At 39.1% G+C, this 22,280-nt stretch overlaps 1 protein-coding gene and 1 pseudogene across 4 annotated transcripts in view; both read right to left on the reverse strand.

The window, feature by feature from the left end:
• LTBP1 (latent transforming growth factor beta binding protein 1) overlaps nt 1-22,280 on the reverse strand; it is a 636,211-nt gene that overhangs the window by 39,180 nt on the left and 574,751 nt on the right. For all 4 annotated transcript variants that reach the window (XM_006835152.1, XM_006835155.1, XM_006835154.1 and 1 more), the window contains 6 exons: nt 14,700-14,705; nt 9,549-9,743; nt 7,491-7,577; nt 4,966-5,094; nt 4,142-4,282; nt 3,004-3,174 (listed from right to left, as the gene is read on the reverse strand). In XM_006835152.1, coding sequence (XP_006835215.1) covers nt 3,004-3,174; nt 4,142-4,282; nt 4,966-5,094; nt 7,491-7,577; nt 9,549-9,743; nt 14,700-14,705 — 729 coding nt within the window. The remainder of the gene's footprint in view (nt 1-3,003; nt 3,175-4,141; nt 4,283-4,965; nt 5,095-7,490; nt 7,578-9,548; nt 9,744-14,699; nt 14,706-22,280) is intronic.
• Nucleotides 12,598-12,738, reverse strand: LOC102829900 (annotated as a pseudogene).

Below are 22,280 nucleotides of genomic sequence, written 5' to 3' on the forward strand. Positions count from 1 at the left end.
TTTTTAATAGCGAAAAGGCCAGAACAAGGGTTGTGGAGAGAGAAAGAGGACAAGTGTTGTGGAGAGGGAAAGAGGCCAAAAATTAAATTAAATCCTGAGGTACACCATAACAACCAACAGGGGCTTCGTGAAATTTATCAGGTGGATTTGAAAGCAAGAAGTTAAAAGATGACATTAAAGTCATACTCATATTAGGCTACAGATTTTTTTATTTTCTTCTTTTCCTCCTCTCCCTTTTCTATGATTATAGACTACAGTATCCAATCCAGTTTTTGTTGTTGTTTGTTTTTTTGGGGTTTTTTTCCTTCTTTCTTTTTTAACTTTTCCTCTTTTCTCTTTTTGTATTCTATTTCTAGGCACTGTCCTTTTTTTACCCCATTACTATTTACTTTTTTCATTATTTATTTTTCTTTTCTCTTGTATGTGTGCTTTCTCATCTAACAAAAAACAGTAACCATGCCCATAAAGCCCATGTACAACCTCTACAGGCCCACACTCTGGGACTGAGCCAATGTCAGCTGCTATACATCTGATCGACCTAACAACCACCAACATCAGCTAAACCCATCCTAAACTGAGCTGTACAAACAGCAAACAGAGAACGGCACACATACTTCCATCCCCTAACCTTACCCACCAGAAGGCAGTTGGTGAGTGTCTAAGAATACACCAACATACAATTGTATGAAATACAAATACAACACCACCAAAATGTCTTGGAAGCAACAGACAAGTTCTGTTCACATGAAAAAACGAAAGGCAGAGTGTGTCAGAAAAGTGACCAAGAGGCAGAGGTAAAAAACAGGGTAAAAAAAGGCATTATAATGACATGAAAAATAATTCAAGAGAATGATATTCAGGTTGAGGTAAACAATGATGAATTCAGGAAAACACTACAGGAACAAACAAACAAAACAAAGGATTGAAGACCATATAAAACATGCAAATAGAAATCCAGAAGATAAATATTAAGATTTAAGAACTGGATAATATATTGAAAGGGCAAAGGAGTGAAACAATGGAAGCTCAAATTAGTGGGCTTGAAGATACATCTCTCAATAGAAAAACAATCATAAAAAGAATGAGAAACTCCAAAAAAGCCTAAGATTCACGTGGGACAACATGAAGAGGAACTGTTACTGTTGTTAAGTGTCATCACATCAGCTTTGACTCAGCGACCCTGTGTAAGGTTTCCAAGTAGTGAATGGTGAGTTTGAACTTGTGGTTCAAATTGACCTTGCAGTCTAGTGCTCTATCCCACAGTGTCACACCAGGATTCCTGAAGAGGAATAATTTATGGGTAATCAGGATTCCAGAACATGAAAAAACAGAGAAAAGATAGTTGCAGAGCTGTTGGAAGAAAACTTCGCTAACATCATGAAAGATGAGAAGATAAGCATTCAAGAAGCTGAAAGAACCCCAAACAGGATAGACCTAAAAAGAAAATTACCAAGGTATAATCAAATTCTCCAAATCAAAGACAAGAAAAGAATCCTGAGAGCAACTCTGGAAAAATGAAAAGTTACCTACAATTAGCTGTAGGCTAATGCGTCTGACTGCAAAGTCATTTGAACCACAAGGTTGGCGGTTCAAGCTTACCAGCTGCTCTTTGGGAACCCTATACAGGGTCGCTATGGGTTGGAATTGACTCGACGGCACTTAACAACAACAATAATCATTGCCATGGAGTCCTGGTGTGTCGTTGTGGGGTAATGAACTGAATGGCAAGGTCAATTTGAACCAAGAGGTTGGCGGTTCAAGCTTTCCAATCGCTCCTTGGAAACCCTAAACAGGATTGCTATCAATGGGAACCTGTGTGACAGCACTTAACAACAACAACAACAACAACAATCATTGCCATGGATGAGTACTTCTTTAAGTCTCTGCTCTTTACCTTTGCTTTTCACTTCCTTTTTATGGTATTTCAAGTTATTTTTATGTTTCACTGATTTTTAAGTTATTTATAAACTCAAAACCAATTAATTATATAGGTTGAACAGAATAATTCAACTATTTATTCATTTTATCTTTTCAAGCAATTCTTCCCCTTTGCCATTCTGAATATATGATAATAAAAAATCTCTTCAGTTTATACACACACTTTGGTAGCATAGTGGTTACTAGTCGGGCTGCTAACCTCAAGGTCAGCAGTTCAAATCTACCAGTTGCTCTGTGGGAGAAAAATAAGGCTTTCCGCACCTGTAAAGATTTACAGCCTTGGAAACCCTATACAAGGTTGCTAAGAGTTGAAACCAACTCCTTGGCACATAACCAACACCACTACCATCACCATGTTTCTAGTTTTAACAAACCAGTCTTACATTTAAAGACCAAGCGGTATACCAAAGAGCTTCGAGTGCTTTCCTTTAATGGGTGATAAGTAAGAAGAGAAATACACAACCAAGTATAACTCAACAGTGACTAGTAACCCAGTGTCATAAACTTCCAAAGCTCTCCAACACTAGGAGAGGAGATAAAACAGGGAACTTGGGCTGTCCCATTTGGCCAAAGGTTTAATCTCATATCTAGAACCTGAAAGGAAAGGAAATTTGATAAAATACCCTTTCACTTACTTTCTACTCCTTTCTTACATTGTTTCAATCCCTCTTTTATGTCTCCCCAAAAGAGGCTGACATAAAAATTTGGAATTTCATCTGTAAGGATTTTCTATCGTCTCTACTATTCTTTGCTCTAGGTAAGACCTGATAGAAATGAGAATGACTACAGTTAAAAGGAAGTATCAGTATACATAAATTCTAAATGGAATGAGAGTTTCAAAAATTATTGACAGGTGCTGCTAGCTAGGTAAACCAGGAGACAGATGTTTATGGATCCTTGCTCATCCCTTCCCTCCATACACACACAGTCACAGCTAACGAAAGTAAAATATGGGAATGAAGATGGAAACACAGATGTGAAAGATAAGTGTCAAGCTCCAAAAGAGTTGGGAAGAAAAACCTGTTTCCAAAGACTTCCTGCAGAAGGAACTGGATGAGGCTTTACCTGAATCTTTCATGGGGCAGAGGGCACATTGCATGCCCCAGGCCTCTCCGTATAAACAGCAGCACTCTGTGTAAGTTGTCTGCTTGCCAACAAGCGGCCGGCTACATACATACTCATCACTCAGATGTTCCCAGCATAGATCCTGGTACACATCGGTTTCTTCAATTTGTTCTGAAAGGGAAGACATGGTTCCATGACAATTGCACTGTTATTCCTATTTCATAAACACTATGATGGAAGCCAGAGAGTCTCAAAGTTTCCATCCCAATTTCAAAGGGTGACTTCCAAGTAAAAGTCTAAATCTAGCCTGATCTTCCCTTGGATCAAACCTCTGTCATCTCCATTGGGATGTGGTTCCATTAGCTGAAATTCAACCTGCCCATGATGTTCCTATTAAATCCTTCTCTTTATAGCTTTCCTCCATTATATACAATGCCCCCACTATCTTGCCAGCATTCCACAATCCTGATGGCCTTCTCTTTCTTCTAATCTTTGCTTTTTGACAGCTTGTCCTCTGTCAAATCCCACCATTTCTTCCTATGCAACATTATTGGATGCATGCTTTCTCACTCACTGTATCTGCCAAGGCCTGAACTTGTGACATTTCATCTGAGAACCCTTTCAACTGACTTCATCCAATGTAGTCTGCTGAATGTGATGGCTGACTGATGGATTTTGTTGGCTTTCAGGGGTGTCTCACCACTTCTGGGATGATCAAGGATTCCTATCAGTGAAACTCGGGACTCTCTGACTCCTTGTCCAACTCCACACTCTAGTCTGAATATTCTCACCCATTCTTACAACTCCAGCCAAGCAACCCTAATTACCTTTCCCTGAATGTACATCTTCCTCAGTGGCTTCTGAAGATGAAGTATGATGAACTCTCAGGATGGAGCAGCTCTGCCACCTCTCAGCTACTCCATATGCCTTTGTTTGTTAAATGAGTATGATCGGGGTATTAAACCTCCTACAGTACAACGATAGGACCAGGCACCCTATTATCATTTCTCTTAGCAGCTCTTTTTAATGATTTCAAAGCACCCAAGGAATAAATTTTTCTATTTTCCATTAGCTCACCAATAGTTAAAAAGGATGCTATTTATTTGAACACAGGTTTGCACCTCCTATCCAAACATACCATTTGATTCAGCTGGCCGTATACATCTCTTTTCTGAAGGATCCAGGACCATTGGATGGGTACAAAAGCAGTTATAAGAACCGTCTGTATTAACACACTGGCCATCAATACAACTGTTGGGATCTTGACATTCATCCATATCTTAACAGAAACGAAACAAAACAAAACAAAAGCCTCAAAATCAGGAATCAGTTGTATCTCACACACTTACCAAACTTTACACATTGCTGAATTGAGTCCAGATTTCAAGGGCTGCCACCTTTTAATTAATTACATGTAGTCATCCAAATTAGAACAGGTCTGACTATAAAAATATAAGTTGTGTTGATTGAAAAAAGCACAAAGCTGCCACTGCTGTTGCTGACAGTACACAAGGAAAGGAAAGATCTATGGACACAGGATACATTTAGAAACTGAAGATAAAATGGCTCTTTAAGATAGTCTGAAAATTAGTTCCTTTTGCTGTGTGTTTCTGTCTGGTGTGTATGGTTTTTTGCTTCAGCATCCAAGGCTGGGTATTCACATATGGCTTTCACTTGCATGGTATGGATGATGATGAAACAGGAGGTTCCCCAGACCAAAAGAACACTTCAGTTATACTAGTGACTTGGATTATAATACCACATTTAGTATTAACTCTGTGTTTGAAATCCACTCTAGTAATAGTATGGGAATTTTTTATATTCTTAAATCATGCTCAGATCTTTTCGACACCTGATTTAAACTCAAAAAAATAGTTTTACTACATGGCATTACTTCCCTACCCCTGCCTTGACATCTGTCTATCTTTACAATACACCACAGTATGTCCTCTTCAAACTTACCAAAGCACTGCAATTTAACAGGATCATAGTATGTTCCTTGCTTACAGTAACATTCATAACCAGGCTGAGTGTTCAAACAGAAGCCATTTTTGCAGATTTCTTGTCCAAAGAGTAAGCATTCATCTGCATCTATTGGCAAAAACAAACAAAGATAGAAAAGAGGAGCTAATTTTGATTTCTTTCAGTTAAACAGAAGGCATGACTATTATCAGGTTTCAGGTTACATAATATCGCCTATATTTTAGAGAAAGGAGCTCTGGTAGCGTTGTGGTTACGAATCGGGCTACGAACCGCAAGGTCAGCAGTTCAAAACTACCAGCTGCTCCGCGGGAGTAAGATGAGGCGTTCTGCTCCCGTAAAGACTAACAGCCTCGGAAACCCTGTACAGGGTCGCTATGAGTTGGAACCGACTCCACGGCCCATAACAATAACAACATATTTTAGAGAATCTTACAGAGGTGACAATATCAAATTCTTAGACTTAGGCCTGATTCAAGACATAAAAAGAATCAGCTGAGGCTTGACTTGGGGTATTTAAAGAGTAATCTCCAAAACATTACAATTAGAAGTATAGTTGCAAATATGGTTTCTGAGATGCTACTTGGTGTGGTGCTGCAGGATAATGCACTAGACAGTAAGGTCCGTTTGAATTGCAAGGTTGGTGGTACAAACCCATCAGCTGCTCCTCAGAAACCCTACACAGGGTCCCTGTAAGTCTGAACTGACTCAATGGCACTTAACAATAACAACAACCTCAAATTTAATGAAATGTTCTATAAATTCCTCAATGCCACAAAGGAAATACATTAAAGAACACATCTTTTAAGAAATATTTGTTTTTGTAAATGTATATTCTAGCACCTTCACTAACTGAGAAGAAAATTCCTGAGAAGAGTTTGATGGCAGTTGACGAAAGTCTTTTTGTGTGTGTGTGTGAGAAAGATGGGTTAATGCGTCAGACTGCAAAGTTGTTTGAACTGCAAGGTTGGCAGTTCAAGCTCACCAGCTGTTCCTTGGAAACCCTATACAGGATCGCTATGGGTTGGAATCGACTCAAAAGCACTTAACAACAACAACAATGAAAGCACAAACTGCCAAGGGTGTTGGCAGACCCATCCTCCATAAAATCTAAAGCTCTTGCATCTCCAAGCCTCAGTTTATTTCACTGATAAACTCAGAATAATAGAAAAACCTACCTAACAGAATTAAAAACATTGAATTAAACAGAGGTCATCCCTGTATAACAGAGCTCAGTACACTACCTCGTACATGTAAATGCTCAAAAGATGTTGTCTTGTATTGCTATTATTATTGTTTGTATTACTATTATTATTGGCGTCAGTCTTAGTGATTCAGGCTAATTTTAAAATTAGGGATTGAGTCATGACTTGCTGAAAGTCAGAGTTGGAAAAGGCTAGAGTCAAGTCTGGAACTTGTGGCAGTTTGAGTATGAATCCAATCCTCTTCTAACCATTCACATATAGCATTGCTAAGAGTGTGGAACAAGAAATTCAGAATGATTCTTTAGTAAAACCAAAGCTCTGTTCTATAATATGAAATGAGATTTAACTATATCCCTGCAAAAATAAAGTATATGGTATTTCTGAACTTTAAAACCAATAAAGACATATTGCTAACCAAGTCTTCTTTTCATTTAATTGGACTAACTCACAGATTGTATATTAAAAACAGATGGAATGTCTTATCCAACTACTGAAGTATATACTCTAATATTAAAACACTAGCTTTCCAAAAACGGATGAACAATAAACATATTCTATAGTTTATTTTTCAGCTACTTAGCAATTTTCAATATTAAAATGTTAAGGGAAAAAACCAACACTTTATATATATAAAAGGTCATAATACCCCTGTCATGAAAATGTAAAAAGTAACAAAAAATTTATACATGTGGTTTAAATGTCACCAAAATAAAGAAGCTGTACATTTATTTTAGAATTATAGTAACATAGTATGAAATATATAAACCACATCTACTTTTGCTCTCATCTTTCCCATTCCTATTATAAATCTGTGATCATTCATTCAAGCAATAAAAAGATACCTTCTGAGAAAGAAAGAGGTTCCATTTTGTTGGCCACAACAAAGGCAAACATGACAGGCTAATAAGGGTATAATTTATGTGATTTTTTTATAGGTCTGTAATAAAAGATTAAAACTACTAAGAACCTACTAAGTACAGAATTTTATGTTCAGTATTGACAAGTGTATTATCTCACTTAATTCTCTGGAGAGGCTTTAGGACACTGTTCCTAACTCTGAGATTTAGCAAGTAAGGCTCAGAAGGTTAAGGGGTCTCCCAATGTTCCACAGCTTGAGTGTTCTGACTCCCAAGCCACTGTTCTTCCCAGAGTCAATAGGCATCTTCTTCCAGCAGAATAATAAATTCTGCAACCATTTCCCATAGCATAAAAGAACTTTACTTTCGTGTAACTCAATCTATGCTTTTATTTGAATGTCTGACATGAACACATGTTGCAAATTTGTTTCTATTTGATTCTGACCTTTATAGTTCTGGCCACCAACTTCATGAGAGGATTCTCCAGTGGGGACAAAACCTTTTCCTCTGGGACACATTTCAGTGAATTCAGCTGTATTCAGGAGAGACAAAACCAAGAAAAGAAGCAAGTAGAACAAAGAAAAAAATATCAGTATCTTCCACGAATGTGCTTTTATTTCCAGTTTAATTTTGTTTTCTCAGATTTGATCACTCTCAGGTAAAATTTTAACGTTTTAATGTAAATTAAGTGCAGGTTTACAGAGCATGCCATCAGTTTTACATTCAACAAATTATACACTCAACCACTGCAGTCCCCTAAGTGTAACATCACCTATTCCACTTCCTGTTTCTTGTCTCCATTCCACTTCCTTTCTCTACCCTTCTGAATTTGGTCTCTAAGAAAATTGCTGCCCTTTCGATCCCAGATGGTTGATGATTCTAGGGTGTGTGTATTTCATTAGTACTGTTGTCTCCTCAAATACTTATCTACTGCTTGACTAAATACTGTGCCATGGGGTTGAATTCAGTTCCAGACTTAAAACAATGATCGAGCACTATAGTCTCTTTCTTAACCAGTAGGTCCGGTCTCTTTTTAGGATTTTGAGTTATGTTCTTCATTTTCTCCTATTCTATCTAGGGCCTGCTAATGTTATTCCTTTTAGAGCAGTTGGTAGTGATGGCCAGGAGCCATGTAGTTCTTCCGGTCTTAGGGTCATGGAGACTGAAGTTCATGTGGATCATTAGTCCACTGGACTAATTTTCCCAAGAGTCTTCAATTTTCATCACTCTTCTTTTCTCCAGAGAGGGAGAGACCAATAGTTGCGACCTCAGAGGCCCACCCATGATTTTTTAAGATCCCAGTCACTATACATCTAAGGTAAATCTTGCCTATCTAATTCAAGCAAAGCCATTTAGTAAAATCTCAAAAATTATGAACTGGTGCAAATAAATCCAACATCTTCAAAAATTTACATATATACACATGGAGCTCTGGTAGCGTAGTGGTTACGAATTGGGCTGATAACCTCAGGGTCAGTAGTTTGAAACTACCAGCGGCTCCGCAGGAGAAAGATGACGCTTTCTGCTCCCGTAAAGATTTACAACCTCAGAAACCCTGTACAGGGTCGCTATGAGTTGAAACTGACTCCACGGCACATAACAACAACAATATATATATACATGTTTTTAAAAGCTCTATGATTCACCATACTCTGTTTACTCATTTTAAACTTGATGTTATGACTGTTGCTTCTCCATTACCATGGTTTCTAATATTTTAAAGGTTTGGTAAGAAACCATCAAGAAAAGTCTCTCCTGAAATATACAAGCTCTAGTTAAGGATTAGGCATCCTGGTTGTACAGTGGTTAAGTGCTTGGATGCTAACTGAAAGGTTTGAACGCACCATCTGCTCCACAGGAGGAAAGCCTTGGTGATCTGTTCCCATAAAGATTACAGCCTACAACACCCTATGGGGCATTTCTACTCTGTCTTACAGGGTCCCTATGAGATGGAATTGACGCCACAACAAAAACAACTTTGCTGTATCTGAGTGGCACAAATGACTAAGCACTTCATTACTAGACAAAAGGCTGGCAGCTCAAACTTACCCTTAAGTACCTCAGAAGACAAGCCTGGCAACCTGCTTCCATAAATTCACCCCCTTTTGCTCCCTACGTAGTAGTTCTACTCTACACGCACAAGGTCATCGTGAGTCAGAATCAATTCAATGGCAACTAACAACGTTATGGATAATGCTGTGTCAATGTCAGTGAAATAGACTGCTTTTAATTAAACACTGAATCATACATTTTTCTAAAGTATCAGATAGAACCTCACGATGACAGCATACTCTGTGATGAACTGAAGTGAGGTGAAGAATTCACATTGAGGCAGGGTGAAAGTGAAGAAATTCACCATGCCCCACTTTAAATGGACTATAACAGGTACTAGTGAATGCCATCATTTCAAGGTTTCAATGTAGTCACCAAAATGAGAACATTTCAAGGCCTGTGGACACCACATGATCCACATAAGTATGAGTAGCTCTCAGCTGATTCTTACCAGTTCCCAAGACTGGGCAGGGGAAGATCTCACAGTTATCACCCCACCCAGCACCAGAGGTGCAGCAACATTCTTGTTTGGTGACATTGGGGGCCAGGACGTTGTCACAGAGACTGGCATCATTTAGATTATAGTAGCATTCTTTCTTTTCTTCTTCTTCTTCTTCTTCTTCTTTGGGTTGATTGAGATTTAAGTCTAAATAGAACAGGAAAAGGAAAAAGACTACAGATAAAACAACAGCTCTCTATAACGCAATAGAGTAGACAATACAGTGTTTATTTTTACTTTTTTTTTAACACTAAAAGGATGTGTCTATAGCATTTTATTTATAGAAAGAATGCTGCTTTCCACTCTCAGTGACTGATCTTCCACTTCAAGATGAAAATTCACTTACATCCTCAATTTTGGTAGATTTCTAACACACCCAAGAGTGTAAATCTGTCAAAATCATTTCCTTTTACGTTAACCAATTACTTTATTCTTGTATATTTGGCTGTGAGTAGAGTTTCCATATATGCTTTCCTGCCAAACCTTGGGCCATTCTTTACTGAGCTATAACACCTACTTAAATCAATGAAAACTTTCCCCAACACTTGACCAAAGACTTGGGGCCATATAGCACATTTAACCCTTAGGTAGTTATTTGAATCAACCATGCTCCCCCATCTTTTCTGAATAGCTCAAAGTTGAAGATAACTGGGAAAACACTGTAACAGCACAGAATCTATAAAATAACCTTTCACCAGAGGAAATCTAACTACTTAAATTGTTACAAAGTATAACACTGAATGAAATATGAAGGGCCAGCTACACTTCAAGGTAGAATTTAAAGGACTGATTATAGTTCTAGTCCAAGTACTGTTGTTGTTGTTGTTAAGTGCCAATGAGTTGGAGTCTGTATAGGGCTTCCTATGAGAAGCTAATGAGTTTGAGCCACTGACCTTGTGGTTCAAACAAACCTTACAGTCCAATGCTTATCTTACAGCACCATACCAGGACGCCAGTTCTAGTATGGCCTGCAGCAAATAATAGTTAAACTGATTGTAGTAGAATATTATTTGCTTTAATTCAAGTATGTTGTTGTTGTTCCAACTCATAACGACCCTGTATAGGGTTTCTAAGGAGCAGCTGATGAACTTGAACCACTGGCTTTAAACCACTACACCAGGAGCAAATAATCTTCTAATACACTCAGTTCAATTCTCTTTGGTAAAGATAAACCAGGTGATGTGAAAGAATAAAAATGATGAGAACAAAATCTACCTGCTTTTGAATAAAAAAATTATTTTATTCAATCAGTTTAAAAGCTTTTGAACAAGGTCAGGTTTCTTAAAAATAATATTTTCTGATTACACTTGGAAAGTAAGTCTAATTCTTCCCTACAGTATTTAAAACAGTGTAAATCCTTGTCTATGATTCAGTTAGAATATATTGACAGTTTTTACTTTATGCTGTAACAAACAGAAAGCTCACTACTGTCATGGCAACTAATTAGATTAACTCAAAAGAAATATTTTCATTAGAACTCTACTAATTCCCGATTCCTGGACCCAAAAGAACTACAGAGACAAAGGGAATATACTTGCCACTGAGGAAAAAGATTTTAATGTCAACAACTGCTTATCTTTATTTTTTCAAGTTAGTAATTTTATTATAGAAATGTTTTAATGAGTTAGTTTCACAATAGTTTCCTAGGCATTTATTTTGGCAGGGTCTCAACAGTAAAAACTCGATTAATACATCAAAAAGAAAAAGTGATTTTAAGATACTAGTTCACAAAAATTATATCAGAAAATGAACTGCTCTTGCCCTTGTCCCATGGCCTTAAAAACAAGCTGTCTTAATTTCTTAGTGCTGCTGTGTAGGAAACAACACAAGTGGGTGGCTTTAATGAGCAGAACTTTATTTTCCCACAGTTTGAGAGGCTACAAGTCTGAGCAAGGATCTTTCTTTCTGCTCTGGGGGGAAAAATCCTTGCGTCAGTTCCTCTAGCATCCTTCTCAGCCTTCCTTGGATATCTCCAAATGGCACCTATTTTACCCCATTTGTTCTTGCTTTCGTGAAGTGGTTAAGAGTCGGGCTGCTAATCTCAAGGTTGGTAGTTGGCAACCACCAGCCATTCTGTAGGAGAGAGATGAGGCTTTCTGCTCCTGTAGAGATGTACAGCCTTGGAAACCCTATGCAAGGTTGCTATGAGTCAGCATTGACTCATAGTCGGCCATGGTACTTAACAGCAGCAATGTGCTCTTTAACAGGTCAACAGTGATTGGTTTAAGTGGTAGCCGACGCTGATACAGTAACAACGAAAACCCCATTGTCAAATGGGATTACATCTATGGGCATGTTGTTGCTGTTGTTAGGTGCCTTCTAGTCAATTCCAACTCATAACGACCCTATGCACAGCAGGACAAACCACAGCTGGCCCAGTGCCATCCTTACAACTGTTAATGTATTTGAGTCCACTGTTGTTACCACTGTGTCCATCCATCTTGTTGGGGTGGAGGGCCGGCCTCTTTTTCAATGACCCTCCACTTTACCAAACATGATGTGCTTCTCCACAGATTGGTCCTTCCTGACAACAGACAATGAGAGATAAAGTCTTGCCATCCTTGCTCTTAAGGAGCATTCTGGCTGTACTTATTACAAGTCAGATTTGTTTCTTCTTCTGGTTGTTCATGGTACTTTCACCATTTTTTGCCAGCACCATAATTCAAATGCACTGATTGTTTTCCAGTGTTCTTTATTCAGTATCTAACTTTCACGTGCATATGAGGCTACTGAAAATCCCATGCCTTTAGTTTAGCTGCTCTTAGTCCTCAAACTGACATCAATGCTTTTTAACACGTTTTGTTTTTTTTCCCAAAACCAAATTTCCAGGTTTCACATATTTATTAGTCAAATTTTTAATACAGAAGCATAAAAGCAAAGGAAGAAACCAGAAGTTTTGCAAAACATGTTCAATTGAACAGACCTGGCAAAATTAAACTTGCTATGGGGAAATGCTAGGACCTGGGTATACTATGAGCTGTACCGTCACATGTGTGACTCCTCAGAGACCCAGCTTGGTTCTTCTTCAGTGTCTTCTCTTGGAGTTGTATCTGATTTTATTACCAGTTTTCATTCGAATCCATTGGGGAATGGGACAATTCTGCTTTTGTCTCTTGATCTTGAAAGTCTTATGAGACAACATAGCGAGGATGAAATGTAGCATCACTCACACGACAGTGAAGAAGGGAAGAGAAAGGCCTGTGGCCTGCTCTTTAACACTTTGAAGAGGCCTTTTGCATCACATTTACCTAATGCCATTTGATTTTTGGACTGCTACTTCAGTGAGTGTTGACTATGACATAGGATAAGAAAAAAGAAGTCTTCGACGACTCCTATCTTTTCTCCATTTATCATGATGTTATTGTTTCAGTGGTGAGGATTTTTGTTTTCTTTACATTGAAGTGCAATCCATACTGAAGGCTGTTGTTTTTGAGCTTCCTCAGTCAAAGTCCTCTTTACTTGCAGCAAGCAAAGTTATGTCATCTGCATATTGGAGGCTGTTAATTAAGTCTTCCTCCAATCTTGATACTTTCTTCTTTATATAATTCTGCTTCTCAGAGTATTTGCTCAGCATAAACGTAGAATAAGTCTGGTGAAAGGATACAACCCTGATGCACACATCTCCTGATTTTAAACCCTTCAGTGTTTCCTTGTTCTATTCAAATGACTGCCTCATGGTGTATGTACAAGTTCCTCATGAGCACAATTAAGTCTTCTAGAATACCCATTCTTTGCAATGTTACCCATACACACAGTTGAATGCCTTTGCATAACCAATAAATCACAAGTAGACATCTTCCTAGTATACTCTGCTTTTAGCCAAAATCCATCTGATATCAGCAGTGATATCCCTCATTCCACGTCCTCTTCTTCTGAATCTGGCTTTATTGTCTGGTGGCTCTCTGTTGATGTACTGTTGCAATCATTTTTGAATGATCTTCAGCAAAATTTGTACTTGCATGGGATATTAATACCATTAAATGATTTCTTATTCCATTGGGTCACCTTTCTTTGCAATAGGCACAAGTATGGATCTCTTCCAATTGCTTGGCCAGGCACCGTCTTCCAAATATCTTGGCATAGTTAAGTGAGTGCTTAAAACTCTACATGGATTTGTTAAAACATTTCAATTTGCATTCTGTCAATTCCTGGAACATTGGTGTTTTGCACCAATGCTTTCTATGCTGCTTGGGTTTCCTCCTTCAGTACCATCAGTTCTTGAATAAATACTACCTTTGAAATGGTTGAGCATCAACCAATTCTTTTTTATAATGTCTCTGTGTATACCTTTCAGCTTCTTTTGAGTATCATTCAATATCCACACTGTGGCATCTTTCAATATTGAAAGTCCAGATTTGAATTTTTTCTTCAGCTTGAGAAATGCTGAGTGTGTTCTTTTTCTTCCTGTTTGGTTTTCTAACTCCAGGTGTCTGCATATTTTGTTGTAATACTTGACTTTGTCTTCTCAAGAGGCCCTTTGAAATTTTCTGCTCAGCTCTTTGACTTCATTTCTTCTAGTCACTTTGTTGTTGTTAAGTGCTATCGAGCTGGTTCTGACCCATAGTGATCCTGTATAGGGTTTCCAAGGAGTGCTGGTGAGCTTGAACCACCGACCATGCAGTTCAAACAGACTTTGCAGTCCAGCGCACTAACCATCAGTCACTTTAGCTTCTCTACATTTAAGAGCAAGTTTCAGAGTCTTTTGTGACTTTTTGTTTTTTGTTCTTTTGTTTTTTCCTGTCTTTTTAATTAACTTTTTTTTAAAAGTTTTTATTGTGAATTATGTGGGTTTACATGGGAGAACATCAGTTTTACACTCATCCTATCGTATTTTATTTCATTGTAATGATTATAATCCCCTCCATGTATCATCAAATAACCAAAGAGTACACCCCACAGGCCCGTCCCCCAGCTGCCAGCACATAGCCCCTCTCCCTCCCTGTGTCCCCAGCCATTCCATCTGTCATCATCTCTGTCTCTATCCCTGGTATCACTGCCTCTCTGGGTAGGGTCCCGCTCTCTGCTCTTCTCACTTGATGGTTCCAGGGACCTCCGCTCCTGGAATGCAAAATCAATCACTCCCCTCCTTTTGTTAAAAAACACCTACATCTACATTTCCTATGCTCACAGTCACTACTGATGGCAATTATTCATTATTGTACCATAAGAGTCTTATCCCCATTTCCTTTCGCCAGCCCGGTCCCAACAGATTAGAAATCATTCAGCAGAGATTCTACCTACCCCTGCCCCATCTGGAACTAGACTCCCTCTTGAAAGCTTGTAAGCCAGTCACTTCTTGCCTTTATAGCCACCCCCAACATTTTGGGTAGCCAATGTCTACGTTGCCCAGGCCTGTCAACCCTGTGTACTGAGGAAATGGGAGTGATCCTTGCTGTAAAGGTTTGTTCTCTTTTTTGAGTTACTACATCCATAAGTATAGGTAAAGTTCATCAAATCGTAGCGGGTCACTCTCACCCTCCCACCCCGCTTCTTTCTTCTTCTAGTCAAGCTCTGATCATCCAGCCATTGAAGCCAGGTCAAGTGGGTACTATCTGCAAGTATGTGTGTTCTTGTGCATCTCCCCTCACTTCATATCAGCTGGATGCTTCATTCTCCGTTCTAGTCCTCTGTGGCCATGTCACTGCCTCTGGGCCCAGAAGTCCCCGAGTCTTGCTGTACTGCTGGCCATCCAGGTCTCCACCTGGGTTCACAGGAATCTACTGAATGTGGTTGGACTTAGATCCCAATTTCATTGCTGTTTTCCCCACTCTTCCCCTTATCGGTGACCAACATGGTCACCAGCCTGACCACGTGTCTGCTCGTGTATTCTCCCCATTGAGTCTTAGTCTTGGAAGGGAGTTTGCTCTGAGGGGACCCGATCACTTGCCTTGATGGCTCACCTTTTAAATTAACTTTTGATTTCTTCTGGTATGATTGTCTTGATCTTCTGGTCTTTGTTCATTTATGTCTATCTAATGCATTAACTCTGTTATTGAGATGGTCTCTAAATTCAGGTGGGATATATCTAAGGTCATATTTTGAACTCATGGACTAATTTTCTTCTGCTTCATATGAGCAATTGATGGTCTGTTTCACAGTTGGCCCCTGACCTAGTTTTAGTGGATTATTGAGTTTCTCCATCGTCTCTTTCCACACTTCTGGTGGTTGTGGTTGTGTGCTATGGAGTCGGTTTCAACTCATAGTGACCCTGTATAGGGTTTTTGGGGCTGTAAACCTTTATGGGAGCAGAAAGCCTCATCTTTCTCCCATGTAACAGTCAGTAGATTTGAATGCAGAGCTTTAAGTCAGCAGCCCGATTCGTAACCCACTGCACTACCAAGGCTCCTTTCCCACTCACATAGTCAGTTTGATTCCTGTGGATTCCATCTGGTGAGGTTCCGGTGTATAGACCCCTTTTACGTTGTTTTAAAAAGGGTATTTGAATGAAAATGTCACTGGTCCTGCAAAAGTCTACCATGCAATCTCCATCACTGTTTCTACCACCAAGGCCATATTTTCCAACTACTTCTTAGTTTCTGATTTACGCATTCCAATCACCAGTAATTATCAATGGATCTGTATTTCATGTTTGATCAATTTCTGACTGAAGACGTTAGAAGAATTCTTCAGTTTCATTATCATTAGCATTAGTGTTTGGTGTGTAAATTAGCATAATCATGGTATTAGCTGGGTATATCAAAGAGCACTGTATTTCAAGATGGATGTTGAAATGTTCTTTTTGACAAGGAATATGTTGCCATTCCTCTTCAATTTACTGTTCCAAGCATAGTAAACCATATAATTGTCCATTTCAGCTCATTAATGCCTAGGATATTGATCTTCACATCCCATTTAATTTTTGATGACTTTTAATTTTCCTAGGTTCATACTTCATAAATTTCAGGTTCTGATTATTAATGGATACTTGCAGCTGTTTCTTCCCATCCTGAGTTGTGCCACATCAGCAAATGAAGGTCTCTAAAGCTTTGCTTTCTTCATATAAATAAGGACAACTCTTCCCCAGTCATATTCTGAGTGCCTTCCAACCTGTGGCGCTCATTTTCTGGAATGGTACAGAAAACATTCTGCTTCTATCAATGAGGTTAACCATTCAGTAGTGATCCAGCTCTGGTTTATTCTGGAAGCTCCACTGAAACCTGTCCATCATGGATGACCCTTCTGGTATTGAAAATACTGGTGGCACAGCTTTCAGCATCACAGCAACACAGAAGCCACCAGAGTACGACAGAGAGATGAGTAGTGGTCCACTGGCAGAGGAATTAGGCTTTACAACACACATTTTTTGGGAACACAATTTAATGTATAACACACACAAAAAACAAATCTTTGTAGTATATATTATTCTGAGAATACAGAAGTATCAAAAGGAATATGAAAGATCTCCTCATACACTTGATACTAATTTGCAGATTTTTCTGTCACTGGGAGTTTACAGGTTGGATTCTAAATTAGTGTTAAGAGAGCTGATCAGCATATTTTAACCTTGGCAGAAATTCATGAAACAGTTTCAAAACATTTCCTTTTATGTGAAATTGTGTAAAACCTGCCACAATTTTCATCCTGTCTAGCTTGTCTAGGTATGCTGAGAATTATGCTTTACCCATTGCAATGGACGAGATCACGAACAGCTCATACTCTTCAGATTGGGCTCCAAGCTTATAGGCATGGAATTATTGAGGAAACTAAGGATGCATTGGAAGAAAATCCTGGTGATATACTTTTAAACAAACAGCCACTGAAAATCCTGGGGAGTATAATTCTACTCTGACACACATGGAATTGATTACCAAGAGTCGGAATCATCTCATGGCAATTGGTAACTGGCAACAGGATATCTATTCTAAATGATCAGTACAATCATAAAGTGTATAAAAACACTTATAAAGTTTCCTCAACATTAGTAAATAAATAGACTTTATTAAATATTAACAGGTGTTCTAGTGTGCTGCTGTAGGATGAGCACTAGACTGCTAACCACAAGGTCGGCAATTCAAACTCACCAGCTGCTCCTGGGGAGAAAGATGAGGCTTTCTGCTCCCATAAGGGTTTATAGCAGTGAATGAGCGAGTGATGACAATTGCACTCAACTATTTGATTCAGTTGGTATAAAAGTGCAGCTAGCTACTAACAGATGCATGCAGAGCTATAGTGCAAGCAAGCCACAGAATTGGAGTTTTGCAACATCAGGCTTACTTGACAGCATGTGCTAAAACAGTGCTTAGTAATTGTTTTTCCTCATGTACAATATTTTAGGTATGTAATGGTGTTCATTATAAAGTGGAATACTAGGCAGTCAGACATCAATGAAGACTACAAGGGTCACAGGTAACAAGAAACCACAGGTTTTAGTCAAAGCTTGGCAAAAATCTGTATCTTTTGGAAACAATGTTTTATATTTCCCACTATGTGCATGAAGAGCCCTGGGGGCACAGAGTTTAAAGGAATTGTCTGCTAACTGAAAGGTTGGTGGTTTGAACCCACCAGTCTCTTTATAGAAGGATGTGGAAGTCTGCTTCTGTAACTATTTTAGCCTTGGAAGCCCTCGCAGGCAGTTCTACTCAGTTCTAAAAGGTCTTTAATGAGTCAGAATTGACTCGATGGCAGTGGATGTAACAAGTACAATGATTAGTAAACTTACATAACATAGACACTAAGGAATAACATAAAATTACCTTTCCTGTTGTGCCTTTTCTTGGGAAGGAAACTCAGATTATTGCATAAAGGGAACAACCAATAATCCAATTATATTATTCAAGTTTTCTCATCTGTTGTTACAGTTTTGGTGCTATTTTCTTTCCAAGTAATCTGAAGGTTCAAAGTTTACACAGCTGAAATTGAGTCAGGCCCTCATCTGTGTTTACAGAGAGATGCAAATCTCTTTTTCAAAAAACAGGTTGACAAAGGTCGCTCTGTGAAAAACTGCAATGTCCCTAACTTCTTAATCTTCATAAAATTAATTTCTTAGAGCACTTTTCCACTGGTGTAAAATTCTAACCAGTAAATATGTTTTATGTAATTTCCTTACAGGATCTCTGCATGAGATTAGGTCATTAATAGTAGGCATGGAGATTTTCCATTGGAAAATAATTTTGAAAGTAAGGTCAAATTAGTGGTTCTAGAATGAATTGTATTACTTAATTATTCTTAAGATTCCATAAATAAGATTAGTTGCACTACATTTTATGTCACAGTCTCCTAAGAAAGATTTCTTCAGTATTTTCAGATTTGAGTTTTCTATTTGTGTTAGGAGGTTGATTTAACATCTTTGAGCAACAATTTACACATTTTAATTCTACTCCTGTGCTTTTTTCTTTAAATGGCTTGTTTGTTTGTTTGTTTTCATTGTGAATTGAGTGACAGTTTACATGGGAGAACATCAGTTTTACATTCATCCTATCGTATTTCGTTTCATTGCAAAGATCACAATCCCCTCCATGCATCATCAACTAACCGAAGGGTACATCCCCCCAAGCCTGCCCTCCAGGCGTCAGCACACAGCCCCGCTCCATCTCTCCACATCATTATATCTGCTCCATCTTTGGCGTAACTGCTTCTCTGGGTAGGGCCCTGCACTCTGCTCTTCTCCCTCGATTGTCCCAGGGACCTCCACTCCTGGACTGCAAGATCAACCACGCCCCTCCTTTTGTTACAAAATGTCTACTTTTACATTAGCAACACTCACAGTCAGTCTGGATAGCAATTATTCACTATTGTATCACAAGAGTCTTATCCCCATTTCGTTTCATCAGTCCCATCTAGGCAGGATGGAAACCTCTCAGTGGAGATTCTACCTTCCCCACACCCTCTGGAACTAAACTCCCTCTTGAAAGCTTGTAAGCCAGTCACTTCGTGCCATTGTAGTCCCCCCATTTTGGGTAGCCAATGTCTAAGTTGCCTATCCCTGTCAACCCTTTGTACCGAGGGGGTGGGAATGAGCCTCTCTTTACCAAAGATTCTTCCCTCTTTTGAGTTACTACATCCATAACTATAGGTCAAGTTCATCAAATTGTAGTGGATTACTCTTTTTTCTCCTCTTCTTTTTTCCTATAGTTGAGTTCATGCAGCCACTGAAGTCAGGTCAAGTGGGTACTATCTGCAAGTATGGGTGTTCTTGTGCATCTGCCCTCTCTTCATATCAGTTTAGTCCTGTGCTTTTTTGGAAGGCTCTTTCAGAGGACTTATCATGTGAATCATAGAATACCTTCATGAGATTGAAGGCACAGGTTATCGAATAGCCCCACCATTTTCCAGAAGAGAAACTTGAGGCTATTTTCCAGTGTTCAGTGTCTGGTACTTTCCCCACAAACTCCTTCCAAGGGGCCCAGTTTCTTAGCATCTCAACCAACGTGGTTTTGTTTTGCTGTACCTATTTTCTTTTTCTTCTCTCTCCGACAAATGAGGAGAGGCCAGTAGAGAATCCCTGGTGGTTTTCCTAGCTTTTACTCCCATGTGGAGTTCAGCTAAACTGAACCCGGCTGGCGTGAATGTGTTCCCTGGCTCTGTGGGTCTGAACTGCAGCGCTGCATATATAACAAGCCCATTCTGGGAACTGCCCTTCTCTTGAATGTTACAATGAAGAGGGTGTGGGAATTTTCTGGTAGGCTGTTTCCTTTCTAGTCTGTCCCCAAATATATGCAATTTTAGGCTTGCTGCTGGGGTAAGAAAATGTGGAACTTTTTTCCCCCGTTGCTGTTAAAGCAAGCAATAAAGCATTTTAATTGGCCCTATTTTTGCCTTAAAATGCTTTCACTTTGCATTGTAATGTGTTCTGAAGGCTTTAGGAGCTAATCTACATCCTTCTGGGGCAGGATTATTACAGGCGCTAAAGGTTGACATCATAAACACATGTGCATAAATAGTACTTCCCCCATCCCCCAATGCAACAGGAGCCCTGGTGGTATAGTGGATTATGCACTGGGCTGCTAACTGCAAAGTCAGCAGTTGGAGTCCACCAGGATTCCTGCTCCCTCAAAGAGTTATAGACTCAGAAATTCTATACAGGTTCTCTATGAGTTGGAACCAACTCCGCACTACACAACCATTACCACCACCACCCAAATGATGCACCTGCCTACAGTTCTGAAAAAAGATCAATTAAAAGTAGTTGGTTTTAGTAAGTTAGTAAGTTAAAGTGGTAATTAGTAAGCTATTTTTAGCACAATTTAAGTTTTAGTATTTTTTAAATTTTTTAATTAAAAAAATTGCCACAGGCACTAATGGGTTATTCAACTGCATGAATTTTTTTAGACAAGAAATTCATAAGTAATATTTCCAGGAGGAATCAAAGATAACCTGGCAACTCCAACATTTCTTTCTAACTAGTGTTCTCACCTTAGGACCTGGAAGATGTGTTCGTGAAATTCTAAAGTGGAATTCAGGAGAAAGCCGTTATCATTTTGAGAAAAGAAGTACTGATAATCGGAAGATCAGATATGAAGGAATACAGATAAAAAGGAAGATGGAGGCTTCAGATAGGAAAAGACGGAGGGAAGTCAAAATGAATGTTACAAAGCAAAGTGTAAGAGAAAAAAAAAAATGAAGATACTTCACAGAGTTCTCATTCTTAAAGAACTCAATCAGCAGGGAATGCAGATCAGCAAACCAAAGCCATGCTGGGAGCACAGGTGCTGGACACACAGGGGCCTGTACACACTGCCATCAGGGAGGGCTGCCTGGAGGAGTTGGTATTTGAGCTCAGTTTTGAAGGATAAATTTAAAGAAAGCGGTGGGGGCAACAAATAAATTGTGAGATGGGGGAGACAAGTAGAGATAGTACAAATGACTTAGGACTATGTTAGTAGAGTGGGGTATGGGGAGGGGTGGTCTGCCAAGCGCACCAATGAGGAGGTTGTCTGGGACACTCATTCTATAGCACAAGCCTGTAAGAGCCTAAGGACAGGGTAAATCAGTTGTCATCAACTTGATTCTGACTCATGGGGACCCTACGTGAATCTGACTAGCACTGTGTTCAAAAGGGTTTTCAATGGCTGATTTCTTAGAAACACACTACTAGGTCTTTCTTCCAAGGTATCTCTAACAGGCAACCATCTGATTAGCGGGGGGTGGGTTAACTGCTTGCATCACCCAAGGGCTCCTGAGGACAGGAGTAGAGATGAATTAAATGCTATGGGATGGCAAGGGCAAAGGGTGTTTCTAACTTAGTTGCCTGGACAGTAGACAGCGGTCACTTCAGGGTCTCACACTTGAAGGTATGCCATAAACACTACGTAAGACTGCATTGAATAGTCTTATTTTTCTTTGATGTTCTGCCAAAGGTATTAGACAAGTGAGCTGGGGAGAGGGTGTGGAGAAGAGAAAGGTTGTCATTTATGAAGATTTTGAGACACTAGAAAAGTCAGGAGAAGCAAAGAAGGCAGGTACTTGGGAAAAGAAAGTGATCCAGAAAACAGAATAAAGTTCTGTGGAGAAAGAAAATGGGAGAGAAGTATATTAAGATGTATATTAAGAATAAGGAAGACCATAGAAGAATTGATGCTTTTGAGTTACAGTGTTGGTGGAAAATACTGAAAGTACAACAACAACACCATGGACTGCCAAAACAACCAATAGATCCGTTTTGGAAGAAGTGCAGCCAGAGTGCTCCTTGGAGGCCAAGATGACCAAACTTCAACTCTCATACTCTGGACATATTGTCAGGAGGGA

This window comes from Chrysochloris asiatica, unplaced genomic scaffold, assembly GCF_000296735.1.
Source record: "Chrysochloris asiatica unplaced genomic scaffold, ChrAsi1.0 scaffold00016, whole genome shotgun sequence".
NCBI lineage: Eukaryota > Metazoa > Chordata > Mammalia > Afrosoricida > Chrysochloridae > Chrysochloris > Chrysochloris asiatica.